The sequence below is a fragment of the Bipolaris victoriae genome (genome assembly GCF_000527765.1).
Source record: "Bipolaris victoriae FI3 unplaced genomic scaffold scaffold_0, whole genome shotgun sequence".
Lineage (NCBI taxonomy): Eukaryota > Fungi > Ascomycota > Dothideomycetes > Pleosporales > Pleosporaceae > Bipolaris > Bipolaris victoriae.
The window spans coordinates 107373-130266 of record NW_014575392.1 but is presented as its reverse complement, the minus strand read 5'-3'; the positions used below and the strand labels follow the sequence as shown (position 1 = coordinate 130266).

The window sequence follows — 22894 nt, the reverse complement described above, 5'->3', positions numbered from 1 at the left end:
CTGTCTTTAGCCCGATAGGATGACCTCTCCCGTTGGATGATCTGTCGGGGCTTGCGCGTTGTCGAGCATGGATCACCGCAGCTTGATTGCCTGGAAAACACGGCTGCAGCACGAGTGGGTGCACTTAACCAGCAAGGTGACAGTGATGTGTTGCCACTGTGGGTGAGCATGTGGGCGCATTTTCTGTCGCCCCGGGCGGGATTGCCTACGGGATCATCTGCCCGGCGATGAACGTGGTAGTAGGATGTGATGAGCTGCCGATAGGTCCCCTCACACCCAAACGGGATTCACACAAGCCCAGGTTACATATTATGTCCTGAAAGCGGACTTACCCGGAATCAGATGCTACATATTCTAATCCGGTAGCACTGGCATCTTGTGGTATCAGGCCACTTTTGAAGACTTGACTGGGATGATACTGGATTGCTCAGGGCTCTCATTATGGTAAGTTTCTACGATAAACAAACATGATCGAATCGCCACCACCCTAGGCCCTTCCCCTCACCCCTGACTACTTCTGAGTGGACTCCCACGATCTCATTCAAACCTGGAATCATCTCAACCATGTCCAGGCACTTAGAACTATGGAGATTGCACAACGATATCGTGCCCATGGCCGGATATGAAGCATGCAATCTCCAAGCGAAATGAGTGGAGTCTTTGTTGTTCTTTTGCTCAGACCACTTCTGTAGCCTCACTCGAGACTCTTCCGCAAGAGCAGCAACAAGATTTTTTAGAAAGTGCAGCGAAGCTATTCTGTGAGGAAGAGCTTAGGCTGAGAGCTATACTACCAGGATTGGTATCTCTAGATCATGAGTTGGGCTTCACTGATGGTCGGTAGCCTGTTCAAATGAAGGTCCCTGCTGTCAAACACAGCCTCACAAATGACAAGTCTCATGTCATTGTCTAGAGCGTCTCTTAATATGGCCGAGCAGTCAAAGCGCAAAATATGACTATGTCAAGTTACATTTGACTGATGAAACTCTACAGGCACGAATATGGTTGGCATTCCCTGTTTTTTCACGACTCTTGCAAAAAGAACTTGTAATCTTGTAGTCAATGTACATAGGTTGTTGTATCACTTTGCTTGCCTATCTACCTTTCCTCAAATAGAATCTCGGAAAGATTACACATCGGCTGTACTATAGGCCGAAAACCACCCCTTCAATTATATATATTTTCAAAACACAGACATCACTTCCTTCCCGTATCTCTATTTTTGATCTTTTGTGCAAACAAGTTATCAAGTACGTCAAGCGCTATGTCTCTGAATGCAAAGACCATTTTCGCCTAATAGCAGTAGCCCGGCCCTAAAAAGAAAAATATGGCCGAGAAAAAAGAGCTGAGCCCACTGGCCCGGTGGAGTCCTATATTTCAGCCCCCTCGACCACGCGACCAAGTTTGGTCGCAAAACAAGGACTTACAAAGAAACTTTGAGCAACCTTCACTACTTTTGTCCTCGGGCATATGCGGCCAGCGGTTGAAACCTTCTTTCTGGCACACATGTAGTCAGCAAAAGTGGAGTGGCCGGCCAAATGCTCCATTAGTGTACATGTACACACAAGGCTCATGATAATGGGTTTTTTTAGTCGTCCCTTCTGTTTCAGGATGTTAGTGCGTCGCAATGCCGGGTCCAGCGCTCGGCAGTGGGAGGGGGGGTGGTGGTGGCTCCACAACTCCACCCCCCATGGCATAAACGCTCACCGGAACATTAGTTCATACGTAGCCGCAACTTAAGTTTTTTTGCCCGGCAATGGGCAAAATGGTTATTAGGGCAATGATCACATGCATATTACATCTTATGACAACTTGCCGCCACGATCGTAGTTTAAAAAAAAGTAACTAGTCTCCCAAAGAAGAAGAGAAAACGGGCAGCGAAAGTCACCGAGCTAGGTAAGCAAAAAGTGATCTGCTTGTCCGTTTACCAATCTTGGTCACTTTTTGTGGAGGAAGAGATATGCGAGTATCGTTCGATATATCCCTCGTTTTAAACTAAAACTCAACCATCACCACACACACACCCCCTTCCCGCTCCATGACATGACTCCAACTGCAAGGGCTGAGATCGGGAAACATTAGTCAAGTAAAAACGGTATGTAGCGAAAAAAAAAAACTATAATGACGTTGTTTTGCCTCATCGGAGGCGGGATGTCAACACTTGGAGCCCCAAAAAAGGACGATAGTAATCCTTGTTCGATTTTCGTCACCCCGGAAAGAGGACGAGACATCATGTATGTGTGTACGCTTTAGCCTCCGGAACCAGGAACAACAACAATACCAATAGTGTTTATTTTGCGCAATCAAAAGAAAAAAAGGGACAGGGAACAGGGGGCCTTTGAAGAAAAAAGTCGTGCCTTGCATCGTTCATCCGGACCGGCCTTGAATTTCTGCACGTTGGGAGCTTACTTGACTTTCCGCCCCCGCCTCCGCGCGCTTCCTCTTGCAGCACCGTATGCGCGTGCCATGTGTGTGTGTGTGTGAGAAAGAAAGTGGATTGTAGTTCACACAGACACAGACACACACACATATACATACATACACCCCTCAATCTGTTGAGACGCCGCCATTTTCTGCACGAAGACCCTGTCTAAGCACACGCTGCCATGATTTCCCACCGAGCGACTGACCGTACAAGCTAAGCGACGCTTCACATGCTGGGAAAGCCATGTACAAACCCGGCTTCGCTACCGCGATCCCCCATTGCCTCTGACTTGCTCTTTGCCCACGTCATCCAGTATCTGTTCTTCTTTTCCCCACATTCCGGTGAAAGTGAGTTTTACTTACTCGTTTGGCCCCGCGACACCTACCTAACGGTGTGTTACATATTTTTTTTGGCTTATGGACATGACTTGCGCCAGGGCCCCAACATACCTCTCCAACTGCCGGGTTGGAAGAGAGATGAAAAGCTCACTATGCTGTTACTACTATCAAACATACGCGCATATGCCTCGTACCATTCAGGTACCTCAATCACACCTTGACCCCTCCGCAACCCGCTCCTTTCCATCCCTTCCCAAAAAGCAAAAGTCAAGAAAAGGAAAGAAATCTGACCATACATCATCCTCGGTCGACCAGATCTCTCCATCCACCCGCCCAAGTGCACCACTTACTACCCCTGGCCAACAAATCGCCCAGGAGCCCAATCGGCACAAGCTCCATTCGTCTCTCCCTCACTCACTCACCCTGATGATGCCCAGTGCAAGCGAGGGCCAAAAGGCAAGGGTGCACACAGACAAGGGGGGGGGCGTGAGAAGTGTGTGTGTGCGCACACACCCCCATCTCTCTCCCACACCCCCCTCCTTCCCGCCATCCGCGCATCGGGCGTATTACGTGCTTGCCTAATCCAGAGGCTTGACGGCACCACCTGCATGCCTCACCTCGCATCTCTGAAAAGTCGTCCGTCTGGGGGGGGGGNGGGGGGCCAAGTAGCCGTTACCGTTATACTAGTGGGGAAAAACAAGAATTGCCTAGCCATCTAAAAGCCGTTAGGTTGGGCAGATGATCAATAACTTTGCATTTTTTTTGCCTTTTTCCTTTCCCGTTCCGTTAGTCTGTTAGATGTATGGGGAATGTGGCTGGTTAGCGATTTTGCCAGACCCCGTTGTTGGCAGAAAAACAGGTACCGGTTGCCTATCGGAGGCGAGGAAGGGAAGGGAAGAGTGGCGAGAGCTGCTAGTGCAAACGGCACAGGGGGTGGGAGGATCAAAGCGCATGGTATGATTATCGGTAGGCAAGTATTGGCGAGTATAAATCAGCACGGGAGGGGGGGAGGATAACGAAAAGAGTGTTTGGGCCCGGAGGAATGGTTACGGCATCTGCATCGGAGTCTTTTTTGCTTGCTCATCATTGCGAGTCTTGTCGCCTATCGCCACCGTATCTCATACTCGGAGAAGATGGACACTTGGTTCGAGGGGTTGCGGATCTGTGCTACGTTGATCGCGCTTCTATTCTTGTGATTTTTTTTGGAGACAACAAGTTGGAGGCGTCATCGTCGTCGTCGTCGTCGACAGTTACCTTGTTTGGGCCGCCCAAGCCTCACTCTGCCCATTTTCTTGTCTTGTTCGCCTTCCGTCACGGGTAAGCTGCTCCGCCGCATCGTCGTTTGTTAAGACAAGGTTTTTTCCTAAGTGGTTGATAGTGGGTCATTTTGGCAAAGCCGGGTATTGGAGAATGGGTGGAGGCGAGTCGATCCCTTAGGGACAAGGGGGGTCCGAATGGAGGGATTGCGCTTTGCTTTTTGCGGCGCAAGATGGTTGATTGAGTGGATGCGGTCTTCCCCGTAGAGCAAGAAATGAGCGTGCTGGATGTGGAGAAAACAAGAAAATATACCCGTAATAACGGCTTTTCGTTGGCTGATGCGGGGATTAATCTCCTCTCTTTTTTTGCTTCTTCGTTCCTCCTGCAACGTTGTTGTCACCATATCTCTTTTCCTTCGGCATATACTCCATATTTCCCTTTGTGTATTTCCTTTTGGCACTATCTCTCCGCACCGCCGCCCCCTGCTTATGTTGATCATCCAACATAGCAAGGCTATTGATTGCCAACAGGGTAAACCCGTTGCCAGTCGCCAAAAAGCAATGACACACACGCGGACCCTAGTCCCCCGGTCCATCGCGCCTTCATCCGAGCTCTTCAATAGTTTCAACGTCGGAGACAGATTCCCTTCCCGCTGATATTGCTCCGGCGCAGCAAACGAAAGGGAAGACCCTGGTTAGCTCTACTGCGCGGTGCGAATAATCGACCATCCCAGTAATCGCGCCTTCTTGCCGCCTCGTGCGCGCATCCTGTTCCCCGCTTGCGTGTTCGGCTTCGCGCAACCTACCACACCTCTTATTGTTTTCTCTTGGCCTTTTGTGATTTATCGCACTCTCCTCCAGTTTGGGAGCTTGCCACACGCTTGCTCGGCAGCCGTTTGGCGCAGGAGTAGCGAAGTGGGCGCGGGACAGGTCCCCGAATTGCTAGTCTGGGCGTTATAAGGGCAGGGTTCAGGGTCCGCCTGCAAGCGGTATAGTTTGCGCAGGGTTGCTAGTATTGAAAGTCGCGATCGCGCTTGGGCGGATAACTTGTATATGGCGATGATTGCGATGACGAGGGAGGGATAGCCATGAGGCGTGCGTATGTGATGAATCGTGGCTGGCAGTAAGTAGTAGTAGGTAGTCGCGTTGGAGGTTCGCTTGCGCTAGACGATTCGACGTGTCCGAGCCAATGGGACAAGTGTATGTACATACATGCTCGTGGTACAGTCGATTCCGCAACCCCTTACGTGTGCCTCGTTGCTAGGGCAAAACTGATGTATCCTTGGAATGAACACTCGACAAAGCTGCAGAGAGAAAGGAAGTTGCTAAGTGAATACGTCACGTGCAATCTCTCTCGGAACAGCGAGATTCCTGAGTGTGTGATACATTGACGAGGCAGAATAGCTGCAAATAATACCACTTGTGATGCGCATGTTTAAGCTCTCCCCTACTGCCAACGGACAGAACTTACGTTCCTTGCCGTTCTGGCCCTGACGTGATCATGTTCGTCAGGCCACGATATTGTGGCTGCGGCTACCGCTGTCTCAGATCAACCTCGTCGTGCCGTTGTGCACGTCAACATCTGAAACCATACTATGAGACAGGCAGGACCCCAGGTTACTAGACACGACATGACGTGGGTTCGGCTCGGTTGGCGTGAACATGCTGACGCCCGGTGAGCTTGGTTCATCGTCATGTAGCAAGTTGCGATATGTGAGACTTGTGTGTGCGCATGTTTCGACATTTTGAGTAATCTTGAGCCGTGTAACTGCATTTCTAGACTGAGGATGCATTCGAACGTTCCAGAACCTCTAACAAGATGAGAACATTGGTGTTGGAAGTGGTGTTGTGTGGGTCGTAAACTCTGCAACTGTCTGGAAGGACTGAATATAGTAACGGGGTATTACAGAATTGAAGTTTCGTAAAGAAACATGAGAAAGTATGCTGTGGCACCATGTGCCATACTGAGTGTTGAAGAACAAAAAAACCCTCCCCAATTCATCCAAATGTAGAGTAAAAAGTGCGAAATTTCGCAAAGAAAAGTAAGGATAAATGGTTATAGAAGGAAAGCTAACGCATGATATAGAAAAATCAAAAAAGGATACTGGTTGTGTAGTACAAAGGAAAGGATTAGGGGAAAGACCAATGAGAACGCGCGCCTTGCAAAATTGCCTGGGTATCTTCCCTTCTCTTGCTCCGTTGTTGACATACCCTCAAACACCTAGTCTGTTGTTGCCAAGTCTGCCTTGCCAGAATTGTGGTGTACGCCGGACGTTTGTCAAATCTTTAGTTGCTGCGCCATCAACTCAAATCCCATCCTCCTCGTAAAGTGTTTCCTAACCTATCCTGTCTTCCCAACGCCGCCGCAATGCTCGACTCGCTTGTAGTATCGCGCGTCGAAAAGATGTACGTACTCCCCGATATGTTCGAAAAGTTTCAGGGTGTGTGAATCGAAGAAGAAAGGCATGCCATGGCCCAAATCGTGGTTACGTCGTAGAAAATATTTTGCCAATTAAAGAAGAATGCATGCATGTCCGAAAGAAGTGTGTCGCAGATGCTGAAGTAAATCACACAGAGGACTTTGTGACCAGCACAAACCCTGTAACCACCTCCCCCTCCTTCTCCTCGTGTTCCCAACCATTGGATTTCTCACCATGCACGGAGGGCCTCAACTTGACTAGTTAAGCCCCCAAAGCCATGGTCGGCCAGTCAATGGTATCTTGCGTCTGGTTCACTCGGGCCGGTTCCCATTTGCGACGGGGTGTATGTGCGCGGTGGTTGTGGTTGCTGTTGTTGTTGCTGCTGCTGCTGCTGCTGCTGCTGCTGCTGTTGCTGTTGTTGAAGTTGTGAATGTTCGTCCTCTTGTGCCTCTTGTTGAGCAAGCTCCATAGCCTGGAGCTCTTCGGCCTTGTCTCTACACGCGTTTGGCGAGAACCCGCTACCGACCTTTGACGAGACGATGCGCCATCGGTCATTCTCGTACTCTTGCATAGCATTGCGAAGCTTGTCAACCTGTTTTTCCGATTGGGGTTAGCATGCCCGGGCTTGTGCTTGCCACACACGACGTTGTGTGTTTCATGGCTAGGAGTAGGAACTTACCATCTCGGACGTCCAAACCGTCGTCTTGGCTTTGAGCTTGGTGCAGTAGCGAACCTGGAGAGTACCCGAGCTACGGCCAGGAAAGAAGTCTGCGATTTGCTTCCAAGTGAGATTCTTCTTTTCCTTGAGATCGACGAGTAACTGGTCGTCTTCGGGGGTGAACTTAAGTTTGGGGCCGCGGGGTCGTTGTGCAGGTGCCGGCATTCCTTCTTGGCCTACGACGCTAGGAGGGCCATGGTGATGAGATGGTGAGGGAGGTGCGCCCTCCATTGCGTGGTGTCGTTTACTGCGATGAGTGCTTGGTAGATGGTGATGGTGAGTTGGAGGAAGAGTGGAGTGAGGAGCGGGCGGTGGCGGCGGCGGATACTGTTGAATAGAATAACTCTGAGTCGCGTGCTGTAGTGAGACGCTTCCCGTTGCTTGTGCGTACGGGTTGAGCTGTTGCTCTAAGGTTGGGGTAAGATCGTGCGGCAAGTCGTCTGGGTGGCTGCGCTTGCGTCCGGCGGTTTGCTGGGGCGGTGGATAGCCCACATTGTAGGATGATGGAGAGTGTTGCGACATGGATTGATGGCGCAAAAGATGGGTTGGGTGTAGTGAGTGTGTCTCGATGTCCGTGTAAGTAGGGTGGGAGCTGGTGCCGGCATGTTGAAGGGTCTGAGACGGATGTGGCTGCAGGAAGGAGTGATGGTATCCCGGAGGCAATCCGGTATGAGAATGCAGGACATTGGAATGTTCGACGCTTGAAGTCGGAATATGATGCTCTTCCCCAGCGTTGCCTGGTACGCTGTAGTCGAGGAAAGGGCCTCGATAGGGACTCGCCAGTGTTGCTAATACGCATGGAGACTACCAGAGCAAACTCGCTCTGGCAGGCCGCCGATATGAGACCTGGGCCAGAAAGGACAAAAAAAGGGAGAAGAGAGAGAAAAAAAGAGTGCCTCGTTTGAGTCAAGGATTGTGGTTGCGATGAAATGTGTCGCACGCGTTTGGGTTATCTCCAATATTTCTATATTGACAAATGTTGGAGCAAGAAGAGCTTGGGGGAACGCGCCATCGGACAAAGTGTTATCGCGTGTGTTAAGCTTTGGGGTGGCCGGCTATAGCTTGCAGCCTTGTAGGGGAACAGACGAATAGCAGGTTATTGTTGGGGACGGCTGTGGATTATATGATATTTGTGCCTGAGGGCAGAAGGCATTAACAAGGTCGGGCAGTATGTCCCCTCCAAAAACCCGGTCCGTCTTGTGCGATTGCCACACGGACACAGACTCCAAGCATGTACAGTAATGGGTCCTCTCCACGAGACGCTCTGTTCCTGAGAAGGACCAAATGAGCTTAGTAGGGAAGGCCCAGGAACTGATTCTACGTCAAGCATAATGCGGTGATCAATGACCAGGCCTGCGAGGGGAAGGGGGGGGCCTGGCACACGATCTCGTCGAGTGCAATGCTGCCTGGCTCGTGTGGTGAGTGGCTGCCGTTGCAAAATGAGGTGGGAATGAGGTACTTTGGCCGGCCAGCGGGGGCCAGCGGGGCCCGGGGCGTGCGCGGTCCATGCCATGTCGTTTATTTCTAGAATATCACAAGAAAGATCTCCAGCACCGTTGCAGCGTCTGCACGACGAATCCTGGCGCAGCGTGGTGGCCAGGAGATGTGCATTGAGGATGTTCTGAACCGGCTAGCGACACGGCAGGGGCACAGTGGGCAGTTGCCGAAAGGGGAGCGCCACCACCGAGCAGGTGTATGCCAGATTGATGAGACAGTGTCTACCCAGCAGACACGCAGCCACGACCGCGGGAGGAGCGCTCGGGACCTGCTCGGGGGCGAATGCGTCGAGCGGCCCTGCCAGGGTCATGGTGGTAGTGGTGGTGGTGGAGGCGGGCAACGGTGTGTAATGGCATGTGCATGGTCAAAGCATGTAAGTCTGGATGGTGGTGGATGTGATGGTTGGTCGTGTCCAGGCATCCGGTGCCGGTGCGTCAACTGAGGGTCCCCCCTTCATGCCTGGAAGCACCTTGGCCGAGCGCAGAAACCCGTTGAGCATGACGGAGCTTTGCAAAAACGTGAAGCTTTGATCCAGGCAGGATGGGCTTGTCTCTGTCGGCACTCACGCTGCCGTAGCACCCGCCTGTAAGCAGTGGGACCGAGCCATGGCCAGGGCCCTTTGGTCATGGTTCTCTAACGCATAGGCATGGACAGCCTCAGATTGGCTCATGCGTAAGCCGTTTCAAGGTATACACTGAGACCCTGTCCTATATGCGCTTCATCACCCCCCCGTGAGATGGGACTGGTACACTGCAAATGGTACCAGCCACAAGAATACCCCGACGCCCGCGCCAGATGACGCATTTCGGGCACGCTGCCGAGAGCCAGCAGGCGTGCGGAAGTTGCCAACGGCCAGTAGCAAAGCGGGCCGGCGCTGCGTGACCGGTGACAGTTTTTTCGCGTTGTTTCTTGTGCTGCTTTCATGTGCCGAGTGCTAGTCCTTAGTATACCTGAGACAGTAGCCGGCGAGGTTGGGGGGGGAGGGATTGGGTGGTTGGGAGCATGGCGGCAGCAGCAGCGAGGCGTTGTGGGGGAGAAGGTGAGTCGACGTCGGCTGCGATTGATTCGGACCTGGGCGCGCTAGTATCGGGAACGACAGCGACAGCAGCAGCGACATGGAAAGCACAACACGGTCTTGGCGCTGCTCGCTCGCTACTCAGGCCGGCCGCGATCTGCCCGCCCCGAGTCCCCTCGCATACACACATCTCATCTCTCGACCGCATGCATGAGATGAAGGGCGGATGGCGCTGACGGCGCATCGTGGACCCCCCAAAGGGTTGCGCGCCTGACGGCTATGCCCTTGCCCGGAAGACAACACTCCTCACGCTGCTCACGCTCCTGCTCCCTTGCATTCGCCTCTCACATCCACCCTTCATGCACGTGATGGGCCTGCCACAGCCTGCACTCTACAAACCCACCCCACCCCTGGCCACGCCTGGGACCTCCCTGCTCCCTGCCTATGCAGCCCTCGCTATGACCTCACTGTTGACATTCAGGCCTAGCAAATGGCCTGCCAATCGTCAAGTACTCGACCAGCGGCGCATTATCCATTTAGGCTGTTGCGGGCCTTTGTGAACTATAGGCTCGACGGGACGCACCATGTAACCCACTTCACCCTCGCCCTCGCCCTCGTTCAGCACTCTTTCCCCCATCCGCGACCCTCATGTCATCCAGCCTGTCTCGTGAGCGGAGCGCGTGCAGGGCATCGACTGCGAGTTGCGGCACATGGTGGGCGACTGAGTTGAACCCCCAGTCGCTCACTCACACCGGCGGGCCTCTGCCCACCTGCAGCTGCTACAGTTCCCAAAAGGAAACAAAAAAGGACAAGCGAAAGAGAGGCAAAAGAGAACTAGGACGTCTTCCCATCCCCAAGCGCCTTGGGGGGTGCAACCATTTGCACACCCACTGAACTGGCTCGGTAGTGTAGCCGGAGCCTTTGTCTGGTAACGGCCACCCGTTACACGTGGCTATTTGCAACATAGATTGTCAACACGACCGTTGATTGCACGAGCAATTGGACCTTTTTTTTTTGTTGAAGGCGCAGCTGGCTATTTGTGGCACACCTAGAGACGGGCGGGCTGCCGTGTGTGTACTGTACTATGAGTATGGCGTGTGTACCAACAACGGCATAAGAGCACGCTGATCGGCATGCGGCAACTTGCAGGAATCAGGCAAAAGGATTCAAAGTGTGGCGAGGTGTTGAAACATTTGGTTGAACTGCTGCAGGTTTGCAAAACCAGCGATACGTTGACATGAAACAAAAACATAATCAGGACGGGCCAATGAGCAGTGCAGTGATGACCTCTTTTTGCAAAGCCTTTCCCCACGTTTGACACGCCATATTGCCATGGGTAGACCATTCATACGTAAGGATAGCCGATACTAAGTCCGGGATAGGGACAACCCCCCTCGCAAGCCCTTTGCCGAGCCCTCTTCCGAAAGAAGAGCCAGAGGAACCAAAAAAAAACTCCCCCCAAAATAAACCTGGCCACGTTGTCCCGAAAAACACTCAAGCATTGTGTAAATCATCAAAGACGAAGGAATCCTCGAGTACGCCACTGGCCAGGAAACAGAGTGCAGAAACACCAAGCAGGACGGACGGATGGCTACCTCGGTTGTGTGCAGACCGAGCTAGATTGAGAGGAGAAGAACGCTGGTAGTATCGTCATGAACCTGGCGCATCGTACGAGCAAGCGGGAACATGCAGACGGATGGTGGGCATGGGTCCCTCAATACTTGCCACCAAAGTTCTCCTTTGCGTATTGCTCGCATGCCTGGTGTCCGTGTTAGCAGCAGAGTCGATGCTTGTCTTGTCCACGGGGACGCGAAACAGGCCGCAACGTACTTTTGCAGGTTTGCCGACCTTCTGCCCAATGACTTTCCACTTGTTGGCATCGTACTCCTTGATGGCGGCAAGCAGCGCGGCGCTCTTCTTACTCATCAGCATACACGCACGACAATGTCAGCGGGTGCACAACTCACTTCATCCTCTGCGAACTCTGCGTAGTGCATGTCCTGGAAAGTCAGCAAAGGGGCAACACGACGGTCGGGGACTGGCGATGTTTCCTACCTTGTACCAATGCTTCTTCACACTTCCTTCGGTTCGCTGCGGAAACGTCTATAAGGCACACGATCAGTTACTTGGTACGTTCTGGCAGGCGCTATGTGTTTGGGGTGAAGAGCTAAAAGGGAAGCAGCGACTGCGACATGGGCGCACCTTTGCAATCTCACTCCAGCTGTTGCCCGCATCTCGCATTTGCTTGAGTCGCAATTCTTCGGCTGGGGTCCATGGTGTGTTGGTACGACTCTTTTTGGCCTTTGGTTCCTGGACAGCGTCTGGTTGAGGGGGCGGGGGTAATGCTGCACTGGTTGCGTGGGCTTCTACGCTGCTCTCTGTCGCACCGGCCATGGGCTCATGCGAGTGTCCGAGTGTGACCGACTTGCGCTTCCGGCTGGTGGGAGAAGGAAGTGGCTGCTGAGGGCCGAGATGGGTGTCTTGAGCCGGGGCAGTCAACGAGGTAGCTGGGTGTAGAGTGGGCAGGTCGGCAGGTGCAGCAGGACGAGCCGTCGGGGGTGGGTTGGAGGTCATTGGCGATGGCTTCAAGCTGCGCTTGGTGGAGGGCGGGGAGCTGTCGGGAGCCACGACGTCAGCATGCGCGGCAAAAAAAGAGCAAACGTCAAAGCAAGAATGCAATGGCAAAAAAGGTCTTGCGGCCGGGGCCAGGGCAGGGCAAAGGCAGCTGGAGAGACTCACGACATGGCGGCAGACGGGAAGTGACGAAACTCGACGAGGATAAGAGGTTAGCCAGGCTCGAGGGAGGGGTGCGACACGAGACAGCTTCACTGGAGAGCGCGAGGAGAGGCTATGTCGAGCAGTGTCATGCCGGTATATTACAGCTTGGAGAACTGCCTTCAAAGAGTACGACGGCCAGAGTAAAGGCAGCAAAGCATCATGATATCCAAGTAGGGCGGTCGGCTGCAGGAGCGAGCGCTGATCAAGTACAAGGAATACAAAGGAGGTCAGGTTGGCAGGAGGCTGGCGAATGAGAGGGGGGCAGTGGCAGCATGGTGGAGGACGAGACAGAGGCAGTGAGGTTGAGTGGGCAGATGCTAGCGGGGGTTGGCGGCGGCGCTGGGGGGGCAGGTGGGTAGGGGGTACATGTGAGTAGGTGAAGTCATGGTGGAGGACAAAGTACAGATACGCGGGGACGCGGTGCAGACAAGAAGCGGGGTAGCCGGCTCTAGGGGCCAGGCTTAGATGAACAGGTGGCTGGCGATTGAATGTTACCGCGACAGCAGGATGGATGGATGCTGCGAGGGGCGGGGGAGAGAGGGAGAGAGGGAGAGTGAGGGCAGCGCGTGACAGGCGAGGTGCATGCATCGTCGACTTGATAGTACTAATGGGTGCAGCAGCAGCAGCATGGTGTTGCCGGCATGGCGTCTTGCGGGCTGTGAGTGAGTGAGTGTGAGTGAGTGAATGGGGAGCGATGGGTGAGTATGTGTGAGTAGCAGCAGCAGTAGTAGTAGTGGGTGGGATGTACACGGCGGGGCAGACGAGGCAGGAGAGAGAGCAGAGCGAGTGCATGTCGTGTGTGAAGCAGAGTCATGGCCTGGCGGGTGGGAGGTGACGCGCAGGCCGTGGTCGCATGCAAGCGAGTGGTGGTTGGCGATGATCACGACTAACGACTAACGACTACGACGACTACGACTACGACTACGACTACGACGTTGGGCACAGGGAAGCGCGGTAGACAAAAGTCGCTGGCCAGAAGCGGGGCAGGCTTGGGGTGGTAGCGTGCATGGGCCGGGCCCTCATCGGTAATCAACACCATGGCCGCTCCTTGCCCATGGGCCCCAACCAGCCAGCCAGCCAGCGAGCGTCACACAGAACCGAACATTGTCGCCTGTTGTTATCCTGCTGCTGCTGTTGTTGTTCTTGTTGTCGTCGTTGTCGTTGTCGCCAATGCATACAAGGCCCCCCTCCCCTCCCCTCCCCACTGGACATGTAATGTACAGTACTGTATGTCCATGATGCCTACATACATGTAAGTAAGGTATACGCTTGTACTTACATACTAGTAGTACGTACACACATGGGCGCACTCACACACACACACACACACATATTGCGCTGTGTGAGCACCCACCCACCCACTTTACTTACCTACCCCGCCCCAGTCTTGTCCGCACTGGCACTGCCATCGGACAATTCTCACATCCTCACCAAACAGCGACACCTCGCGCACATGAACAAGCACACTGTTAGTGGGCAATGCGGGGGAATTAAAGGCTGCCTCAAACATGCTGTCGCTGCCATCAGGCCATCAATCGTTCTCTCCACGCCTCGCCTCTGCTGGTCTGCATGCCAGCCAAGCGTCAGCTCCAGCCGCCCTGACGCAGCGCCAGTATCACCACAAGCCACAGGTGTTTGAGAGAACCGCTCAGGCTCGACCCCCGCCACTGACCGCCAGTCGCCAGTCGCACGCCGCCGACCCATGGCTGCTGTCGCTGCCACCGCTGCCAAGTGCTTCCGCCTGAAATGCCTGCCTGATCTGTTGATGCTCACAGCGGAATCCCCTCGACCCGAACTTGCTCTCGTTTCGCTCGTCTCACACAGCGTCGTCATCACCGCTTGTCCATGTTGCGTCTGCGCCCCCCAATCTCCCACGCATCCCCCCCCAAAAAAAACTTACTCGCGACCTGCTGTCCGACTACTGCAATTGATGGAGCAGGCCAAGAAGGCTCGTATCATTACCACCAAACCTCGCCGATCCTCCATAGCCCATGTTTCCCCTCGACGCCATTGGCGAAGCCGCCCGGGGCACAGTCCCCTACACACCCTGTCACTGCGTCTTCTAGGTTAGCCCCCGCCGTCACGACGCTCTGGGCGCTGCTTGTTTCCCTGCGGGCCAAACAACGTCAAACCATTGCCTCCGTCAAAACTGCATCAAGTCCGACGCGCGCGGTTTTGAAACTCGCCCCGTGAACACGGATGAGGCTCACTCCCTTATGCGCCCCACTCGCCTACCCAAGGGCCCCAGGCATCAACATTGAATGCGACCACAAGTCCGTTCCCCTTCCGGCTTAACATGTCTCGTGTCAAGGTTCTTCCAAACATTCTGGCTACGAACGCCCGTCATGCCCCATACCGCCGATCAAGATTCGAGTAGCAGAAGCGACGGTTTGAAAACGTTGCCAATGTCAGAGACTGCCACTCCTCCTCAGCCTGGTCTGCCTCCTCCAAGACAAGCCCGTTTCCTGTCCTGTGTCCAAACTCTATAATTACTCCGCTGCCCCAAGTTTCGAGGCCTCAACCGCATCTGTTCAATCGGCAATCAGTCTTTTGTTTTCTTAGCAGCCTTGTAATACTCTCTTTTACATCCCCACTGGTTTGGGCTGCCCTACATTCACTTAATCAACATTGCTGTGCAATCTACTTGTCCTTACCGCATAATACCTTCTTTTTCAGAGCTAGACTCGATCAACCGCGAACAGACTTCTTTATTCAAAACAAAACGACTCGGCACGACTTTTACAAAAGCACAATCATCTTGCCAACTCAGCTACTACTACACGCTTCAACTATCAACCATGCTTCACCACCAGCCCCAGATTCTCTCTCCTCTCCCAGAGATGAACTCGCAGTCCCCTACCGATTCTTCCAGCCTTCGTGCTCGCAAGATGTCGGCCGGTGGAAACAGGTCCTGGTCCGAAGAAGAGGTGAGTTTCTTGTTCATGCTTATCAAGTTTCCCCCGTTTCTAACATCAGATAGGAAAACTACCTCCTCCAGACCCGTATGCAAAAGATGCCTTACAAGCACATTGCAGCACACCTCAAGAAGACTGAGCTCGCCTGCCGCCTCCACTACCACCAGCTCTCTCACGGTAGCCACCGCCGCAAGCGCAACAACTCTGTCTCCTCGACCACCTCGTGCAGCTCTACCGGAACTTCTGCTGCCTATGGCATGGTCGCCGAACAGGATGCCTACTCGCAGTCGTCTCGTCACAGCTCTCCTATGAGCTACACGGGCAGCCCTCATGTCCGTGCTGGCTCGGTATCCAACTCTCCCGGCCGCTCGCAGCACAAGATTCTCCTCCCCAAGCCTCGCACTCTTACCCCCTGTGGTTCGCCTGAGCCATACAATGGTCTCCGCATTAACACCGAGGTTGCTCACCAGCCAAAGGTTGTCGATACCGATCGCCTTCGCTCCATCTACGAGGCTCGCCGCCAGCAATTCTGGGCCACTGTTGCTGCTGACTACGGTGCGGATGTCTCCCCTGCCCAGCTCGAGGAGATCTGGCGCAGCGGCTCCAACGCCGTTCGCCCTCCTACACCCGATGCCTCGCCTGACGGTACCATCATGCACAACCCCGTCTTCAAGCCTGCTCCTTTCCAGTCCTATGCTTCCCCTGCCCAGAGCGAGCCAGCCAAGCACTACAGCCCCATGAGCCAAAACAACGCTAGCGCTATCTCTGTCCCGGAGCGCATGCCATATGTCCTCCCCATGCCAGTCCCCTCTTCTGGTCGCCCAAGGTCTTGGAGCTCTGCCCCAAGGGATAACATGCCCATTGCTAGCCTGCTCAACGACGACAGGAACTAGATTGGTTTACTGCCTTTACGTTTCCTGTACACGATAAAAACACATGTTTGGCATTTAGGCACATTGGGAATATGCATATTATGGGTTAGCATGGCTTTCAATTCTTTACTTTCATTAATTCTTCATTCAATCAATGCGTTTTTTTTCTTCCTCTACGACTCAGTTGAACTTGGCATGGCATGGTATATGCGATCTTCTGATATGACACTGCACGCGTTTCGCTTTGGTCTGGCTGGGGCGGAGCTTCTTCCATTCACGTCTCTGGAATTTGTCACTGTTTTCCACTTTTCCTCGTCTTTTATTGCAAGGGTAGCTTATTGGCTACTGGATAGAGCGGGTGTTCTGGCGTTGCAACTGTCTCGTCTTTTTTACAATTGTGGATATAGCGTCAGATAGCTATGTAGGGTCCAGACATGTGGCGCAAACCCTAGGTCTAGAACACATGTTTCCATATGAACGCCTTCTCCACTTGCTGTGAACCTGTGGCGCTAAAACCACATTGTCTTGATTGTGAGTGTAGGAGATATATTATCATCTAGCATTGTTTGCGATATTGGACTGTAGTCACCCTGATAATTTCGCTTAAGCCCCATACCTTGTTATTTCGAGGGCGTTAAGCGAGAATGTTGTAACAGGTGTTCGGGACTACTACTAGTACTAGCGCTTGACATTTTGCCAGCCGCCATGCTCGACATTGCGGATTTGTGAACCTGTCATTAATCCTTTGGGTGCAGTTTTGAAGTTGCAAGTGGGTAAGACTTATAGTAGGTTGTGATATTATCGGCGCTTGCTTGCATCGCAAAATTACTTGTTCGCATTCGCGTTCAACAAAATGCACGTGTCGTGCATAACCCCATGTTGCACAAAACCAAAGGTGGGGTAAATCGCCAAACCGCAATGGGAAGCAGACATGCTTGTTATTGCGCAAAGTTCCTACTACTACGCATCTGTCATCGCCCAGCTTCTTGTCTCTTTTCCATCTCCATCAGCGGTTGCGATGCATCCTCGGCGGCTATGTATCCCATCTCTTAGCTCTTTCCCAAACAAGCATTGTCAAGTAAACAATCAAGAACAATCAAAAAGAAAATCCCAATCACCGGGAACGCGGTAGGTTGGCCGTGCACACGTGCCTTATCCCCCGTGCCGTTCCTCCGCATTTCCGTATCTTGATATTTCTTTACTTTTGCCTCTATCTGTTTCATTGAAAGCAATCACACTGCAAACAATTTAATCTCCGAAAAAGTACAGGACATGTCTATCAAACATCAAAACAACTAATGCCCCTCCCGTCCTGCAGGAGTCAACAACGGCCCTAGTTTCTTTTCCGGCTCTCGCCTTTCCTTCCCCCAGGTTATTCCCCGCGTGCCGGGGCATTCACTTGGGTGCAGATGTTTTCATTTCCTGAGTTCCGCAGTGCATGGGGCGCAAGCACACCAGCCACCGAAAAGGGCAAGAACAACCAAAATAAAGTTCAAACAAACAAGCGGCAGCCACAACGACATGGCCGGTTCATCTCGGCACTCCGTTGCACTTGCTCCCCCACCTTCCTCCTCACAAACCCCTCTTGCCTCTGCTTTCCTCCTTTCCTCCTTTCCTCCTCAACCGCAAAACACCATCACTGTTCAACACCATTCTTCTCGCCCACCCACTTGCTTCACTGAAACCCTCCGCTTCTCGTACTCTGCTGGCGCTACTGCAACTGTTTGCGCGCGCGCGTGTCGGGCGAAAAGAACCAGATAGCGCCGAACGCACCGTTTGGCTCAAAATGTTTCAAGTACAATGAGATGGGGGTCCACGCCCCGCACAACTTGTTCCAAACGATGCCAAACACAAATTGCTTCGCATCCATGTATCCGCCTCTACCCTCCCCGCAATCCCGCAACGGCTATCGCCAGTGTAGCTTGGGGACTCGTGAGGGCTTAATTTGCTGGGCTGACGATGGTCGGGTTTCTTCGCCTGTCCTCCCGCAGTACCGTGTGGGGGTTTCTTGACATACTGTTTGATACACGCTATGTTCCTGACTTGCAACGGGTACTATGCGATACTGCACAGCGGCATCGCATCCTTCCCTCATCTACACACATCCACTGCATACGAACAAAGTGGAGAAACCTATCAAAATAGCGACACCAAAACAATCCTTCGTCGCGCGCGAGCCAAGTATACAAAATGGCCATGAAACATTTACCACCGCACCAGTTCCTCCTCGCCCCGCCTTTACTCGCGCACAAAAACAATCGCCACCGGAATACGAGTTCATAGTAAACATGGTATTCTGCCTTCCTATTCAAACTTCCAGAACAATACTTACCGAGGTTCACCGTACCCTTCAGCCTCAGGGTCAACAACCCACACATCCATAAACGGCCTTTCCGTCCTCTTTCCATCCACATCTCTCGGCACGCACTATGCCATTCCCCGCATTTCCCGCAGACGCGAGACGGAATTCACCGTTATCGGAAGGCGGGTACTCACTAGAGCCCAATAAATCACCAAAAAATCTCGAAAAATCGTACGATTTTTGTGCCGTCGACTATGTACTTACCATGTCCCCTTGCGGGAAGGGGGGATTTGTGAACCGTTTCAGGTAATTAGGCATGCTGATCGCTCGGTATGAACAGAGGCAGTGCCGTGCCCTAATCGATTACTATAACCCGCTAACGTCAGGTTACCCTACTACTTCTATCGTTGCGCCAGCGATAGATTGCTACGTCAAGGTAGTATTCTGGATTTTCTGGGGCGTCGTGCTTGTCCTCGGTTGCCCTGCTCCTGGTACTTCCGGTGAGCAAAAAAGAGAAGCGGAAGAGGAGGGTCCACACAGATTGGGAAAACGTGGAAGAGGAGGTTTTCTCGGTGGATTATTTGCTTCCTCGCTGCATTCGGTCATTCCGTCTTGGATTTGGAATTTTCCACATGCTGCGCATTCGATGAGAAGGAATCAAGGGTCCGCAAGATTGGGTATACGATCGCATTTCATGCGTCTATCTGTCTTTCTCGTATCGACCATCTAGAAGGCTGCCTCCTTTTCCATGGCCCATGGCGTCAGCGTGGGTGGTATGCGTGGTGTGTTTCCATTCTAGAAGGAGGCATGGTGTTCTTTTCGACCAAACACACTGACGCCTCCCCGGCACCCCCCTGTCCAAAAAAGCCACCTCATTTTCGGCTTACCGAACCATCGTGCACATCTCCCGTCCGCTGCTCCCTCACCCCCGATGTCATTGCCCAACGCACATCCCCAAACGCCACAGGCTGGTCCCCCCCCCTCCAAAATCTGACTCGCTGATACGGCGGATTACCTACGGGAAAGCCAATTTCCCAGGCCCATCAATGTGGCTGTCACTTGTTCCCTGTAACCAGGACACCGTTTCCATCGAACTCCGATCCTCCTTGATCCCCCTTGATCCTCCCACTCCAACGAGTCAATTCCCATGTCCCTTGCGCCCCGGCGCATCTACCAAGTCTGGATGCGGATCTGCACTCCGGCAGTCCTTGCGTCTTTGTCGGGTCCCTTTGGTGTCGCCCGCCCTGCGACTCGACGTGTCGGGCGTCCATGTGGAGATTCAGGGTCTGAGCGCTTTAAGCGGCGTTTATGCGAACTGGGGTTGGAAGGACATCAAGTGGAGACGGGGACACGCTTGTTTTCTTTTGCTTTTCTTTTGCACGGGCTACAAGGCGCATAAATGTTCGTTGCTAACTACGTACGCGCGCGATGGATTGCAAGCCTTGTAAGGCTGATGACTCCGCGCGCCCATTTTTTTTTTTTGCATGAACAAAGTACAGGTTCACCCCCATTAAGTCATCTTACCACGCATGTTGCTGTGCTGTGTGGCGTTCTTCGGTCATATCCGATTGATTTTACTTGCTTGGGGAAGAATTGCAGTCGACCAAAGCGTTAGGGAAAGAGGACCGACAATCCGTGACGTGTTTTGCACGTACGTAGCAATCAGAGTTGCCCGTCCACGGTATGCATGCAAGGCATGGGCGGGGGGACGGGGGGACGTGTGGGCTGCTGAATAAGGAGACTCGCTAGGACTGTGTGTCACGGAGCTGCGTTGCCCGAATCCAATACACTATATGCTCGTTGTCGGTACCGCACGGTGTGATTTTAGACCGATAGTAATGCCGCAACAAAACCCAAGGTGGCTGAGCATGTTCAAGTGGTCGTCATCATCATCAAGGATCTGACTCTGCTTGTACCGTCGCCGACGACGACGATTCGCAAGCAGTGTGGTTGATCGGTTGCGAGCGTCTCCTGTCCTCAGGGTCTTGCTCCCCCTTTCCTTTGTTGTCCAACGTCTTCACACCGCTCCGCTCAATATCTTTTCTCAGCTCAGCTTCCTGTCGCGGGTCCTCGGTACCTTTGGCACTGTACTCCTGGTCCATGCGGTGCATGAGCTCTTCACCTGGTAATAATATACTTCGGTCAATTGCAAAAGGCAGACCTCGATGGCGACCGCGAAGCATTGCAAATAGCAACACGACTTTGCTTAAGCTGGCAAAGTCGCCGCAGAGGCTGTAGTTTTTACCGGGCACACCGAGACTCAGGCCGACGGTGCCATATGCTGATGTGACTTCGAAGAGTATGGAAAAGATGCTGAAGCCAGGATCGGCATTCAGGATATGACGTCTTTCGATGCAGCAGATGAGGAAGAAGACGAGGAATTGGAACCAGATGTCGTAGGCTAGTTGTTTCTGCAAGTGTGAAGCTACACCAGTAGCACTATTATCACTCTCTTCCAGTCCAATTGATCTTTCCTCATACGTGTTCGTCTTCCTCAGTGTCAGCGTCATTGGATAAATCGAAATGTACCTAATCAAACAAAGGAATAAACGTTAGCATAATCTATAAATATCATACATTCGTATTTGCAAGCAAAACTCACATGATGACGAGGTACGCAACCAGACACGCTGGAGCAAGAGAACTCAAAGAGATGATGTACGCTCCACTGGTCCTGAGTCCACTGGCTTGAAAGAGTCCATCCAGAATTCGTGTCCCAGTCGACAGAGCCTCAACATCCGGCATCCCGATATTGAGAATCTCAAAGCAAAGCCACGCAGTGACATCAATAACAAACTGCGTGACGAATAAATACAGCGTCTCACGCGCCGGAAAAAGATAGATGAAGCAGCGTCTGGGATGCTGCAGCAAAAACTCCATTGTATTCCTGAACCGTGACTGCCTGGGCGCCATCTTCTTGAGTCCCCAAATCGTGACGCGAAGAAAAATCGGAAACTGCGTTTGGCCCGCGAAAGCGACAGTCACAGAGACGAGCAGGACATAGGGGTAGCCGCTGAAGGGGATAAAGTTTGCGTTCAATATGTTCAGACCACCATTTGCAAACTCAGTGACTGTGGCGAAGAAGCCCCACCAGCCTGGATTGATGCCCTCGGGTTGGGCGGTGTATAGCACGTTTTTGATATTCTCTCGATATGCATAAGGGAGGAGGAAGGTGATGCCGAGGAGATACCAGAAGAGTTGGTAGCCGACGAGAATCAGGAGTAGAGCTTGTAAAGCGCGGTACTCGACGCCTCCGAGTTCCATGCGATCTGCCTCGCTGAGATCGCGGAAGCGGCCCCTGGAATCCAAATGCGGTTTAAAGGATATGTAGTCGTGCTGCTCTGGTTTTAGTTCTGTGGCGAAGAAGTCGATGAAGCGGCGGAAGAGATTCTGTGCGAATTGTGTTTCCCAGGGTGTGGGGATGAAGCCGAAGCCTGTTTCGTAGTGGTAGCTGCGTTGACGAGGTGCAGGCTTGGTGTTCACTTTGGATGGGGTCTCATTGTGGGATTGTTTGCCTTGGGCTTGATGGCTTTGAGATACTGTGGACCTTTGTCGTAGGCCTCTGTTGCTATTACTACCGCTGTTTTCAGCCTGATCCGATTGGTAATTTTGTTCGATATCTTGAACTAATCGTTGCATTGTGTGCGAGTGCTTTACGACATCTGCTAGTTTCTTGCGGAACAGAGTTCGTCTGATCAAGACTACGGCTGCGGAGACAAATGGTATGTTGCCGACCATCATGAGAATGGCAAAGGTGGCTTGTTGGTAGCCAGATAGTGGGCCGAGATCGACCGGATTGAGACCTATCTTGCCGTTAGTCGGTGAATACAATTGATCTGATGGCATGGCCTACCTGTTGTAGTCATGGCACTACAGCATAGGAACAATGCATCTGTATACGTCATATGGGCACTACCCAGTTCTTTCGGTCCATCGGCACGACCTTGGCCATACACAACAAGCGAGGAGACGAAGATGACGATAATAAAGTACAGCATGTGCGCTCGATAAAAGTTCAATCTGAACACCTCATTTTTCATATACTTGATGAAGTCGTCTCTCGCCTTCCGCGGGCTCTGTAGCTCTTCCAGTGGATCTGTCATGATTGATTCGTCCGAGTCGTCGTGGTCGTCAAGTGGCTGCCAGAACGAGCTCATAGTCGGTGGTCCAGATCAATTACCTTTGTACTGTCGCCCCGAGCTACTAGGTTCTGTTTCCGGTGTCATCCGGTCCAGGGCACTGATGTGTTGTTGTTGTTGGAAAGCCATGTTGCTAACATGCTGGCTGGGTTACGTTGATGATGTCACTCAATGTCACTTGCTGTAGCGTGTTTCCTAAGCGAATCAATAGCCGCCTCAGAC

General features: G+C 52.7%; 10 protein-coding genes across 10 annotated transcripts; 4 read left to right on the top strand and 6 right to left on the bottom strand.

Moving 5' to 3' along the window:
* Nucleotides 1-5827: 5827 nt before the first annotated feature.
* On the bottom strand, nucleotides 5828-6154 carry COCVIDRAFT_83712 (hypothetical protein; the record flags this gene model as incomplete). The annotated part of the gene is made up of 1 exon (XM_014707187.1): nucleotides 5828-6154. A coding segment is annotated over one exon (327 nt), but the record flags the coding sequence as incomplete, so codon positions are not given.
* Nucleotides 6155-6725: 571 nt separating this feature from the next.
* Nucleotides 6726-7676, bottom strand: COCVIDRAFT_83639 (hypothetical protein; the record flags this gene model as incomplete). The annotated part of the gene is made up of 2 exons (XM_014707186.1): nucleotides 6726-7028; nucleotides 7116-7676. The coding sequence occupies 2 exons, from the start codon at nucleotides 7674-7676 to the stop codon at nucleotides 6726-6728; spliced, it is 864 nt and encodes a 287-aa protein (XP_014562672.1).
* A 574-nt stretch (nucleotides 7677-8250) lies between these two features.
* On the bottom strand, nucleotides 8251-8667 carry COCVIDRAFT_83310 (hypothetical protein; the record flags this gene model as incomplete). The annotated part of the gene is made up of 1 exon (XM_014707185.1): nucleotides 8251-8667. The coding sequence occupies one exon, from the start codon at nucleotides 8665-8667 to the stop codon at nucleotides 8251-8253; it is 417 nt and encodes a 138-aa protein (XP_014562671.1).
* A 925-nt stretch (nucleotides 8668-9592) lies between these two features.
* On the bottom strand, nucleotides 9593-9910 carry COCVIDRAFT_10902 (hypothetical protein; the record flags this gene model as incomplete). The annotated part of the gene is made up of 1 exon (XM_014706976.1): nucleotides 9593-9910. The coding sequence occupies one exon, from the start codon at nucleotides 9908-9910 to the stop codon at nucleotides 9593-9595; it is 318 nt and encodes a 105-aa protein (XP_014562462.1).
* A 1470-nt stretch (nucleotides 9911-11380) lies between these two features.
* COCVIDRAFT_32445 (hypothetical protein) lies at nucleotides 11381-12410 on the bottom strand (the record flags this gene model as incomplete). Its single annotated transcript, XM_014707108.1, has 6 exons — nucleotides 11381-11425; nucleotides 11497-11580; nucleotides 11634-11666; nucleotides 11722-11769; nucleotides 11869-12280; nucleotides 12406-12410. 6 exons carry the CDS (start codon nucleotides 12408-12410, stop codon nucleotides 11381-11383), a joined length of 627 nt encoding a protein of 208 aa, XP_014562594.1.
* Nucleotides 12411-13481: 1071 nt separating this feature from the next.
* On the top strand, nucleotides 13482-14637 carry COCVIDRAFT_32444 (hypothetical protein; the record flags this gene model as incomplete). The annotated part of the gene is made up of 3 exons (XM_014707107.1): nucleotides 13482-13671; nucleotides 14097-14291; nucleotides 14384-14637. The coding sequence occupies 3 exons, from the start codon at nucleotides 13482-13484 to the stop codon at nucleotides 14635-14637; spliced, it is 639 nt and encodes a 212-aa protein (XP_014562593.1).
* A 605-nt stretch (nucleotides 14638-15242) lies between these two features.
* COCVIDRAFT_10899 (hypothetical protein) lies at nucleotides 15243-16252 on the top strand (the record flags this gene model as incomplete). The annotated part of the gene is made up of 2 exons (XM_014706975.1): nucleotides 15243-15371; nucleotides 15443-16252. 2 exons carry the CDS (start codon nucleotides 15243-15245, stop codon nucleotides 16250-16252), a joined length of 939 nt encoding a protein of 312 aa, XP_014562461.1.
* A 1500-nt stretch (nucleotides 16253-17752) lies between these two features.
* COCVIDRAFT_10898 (hypothetical protein) lies at nucleotides 17753-18740 on the top strand (the record flags this gene model as incomplete). Its single annotated transcript, XM_014706974.1, has 3 exons — nucleotides 17753-17969; nucleotides 18305-18522; nucleotides 18552-18740. 3 exons carry the CDS (start codon nucleotides 17753-17755, stop codon nucleotides 18738-18740), a joined length of 624 nt encoding a protein of 207 aa, XP_014562460.1.
* Nucleotides 18741-19673: 933 nt separating this feature from the next.
* On the top strand, nucleotides 19674-19823 carry COCVIDRAFT_83627 (hypothetical protein; the record flags this gene model as incomplete). Its single annotated transcript, XM_014707184.1, has 1 exon — nucleotides 19674-19823. A coding segment is annotated over one exon (150 nt), but the record flags the coding sequence as incomplete, so codon positions are not given.
* A 602-nt stretch (nucleotides 19824-20425) lies between these two features.
* COCVIDRAFT_21434 (hypothetical protein) lies at nucleotides 20426-22690 on the bottom strand (the record flags this gene model as incomplete). Its single annotated transcript, XM_014707034.1, has 3 exons — nucleotides 20426-21062; nucleotides 21136-22336; nucleotides 22387-22690. The coding sequence occupies 3 exons, from the start codon at nucleotides 22688-22690 to the stop codon at nucleotides 20426-20428; spliced, it is 2142 nt and encodes a 713-aa protein (XP_014562520.1).
* Nucleotides 22691-22894: the final 204 nt, after the last annotated feature.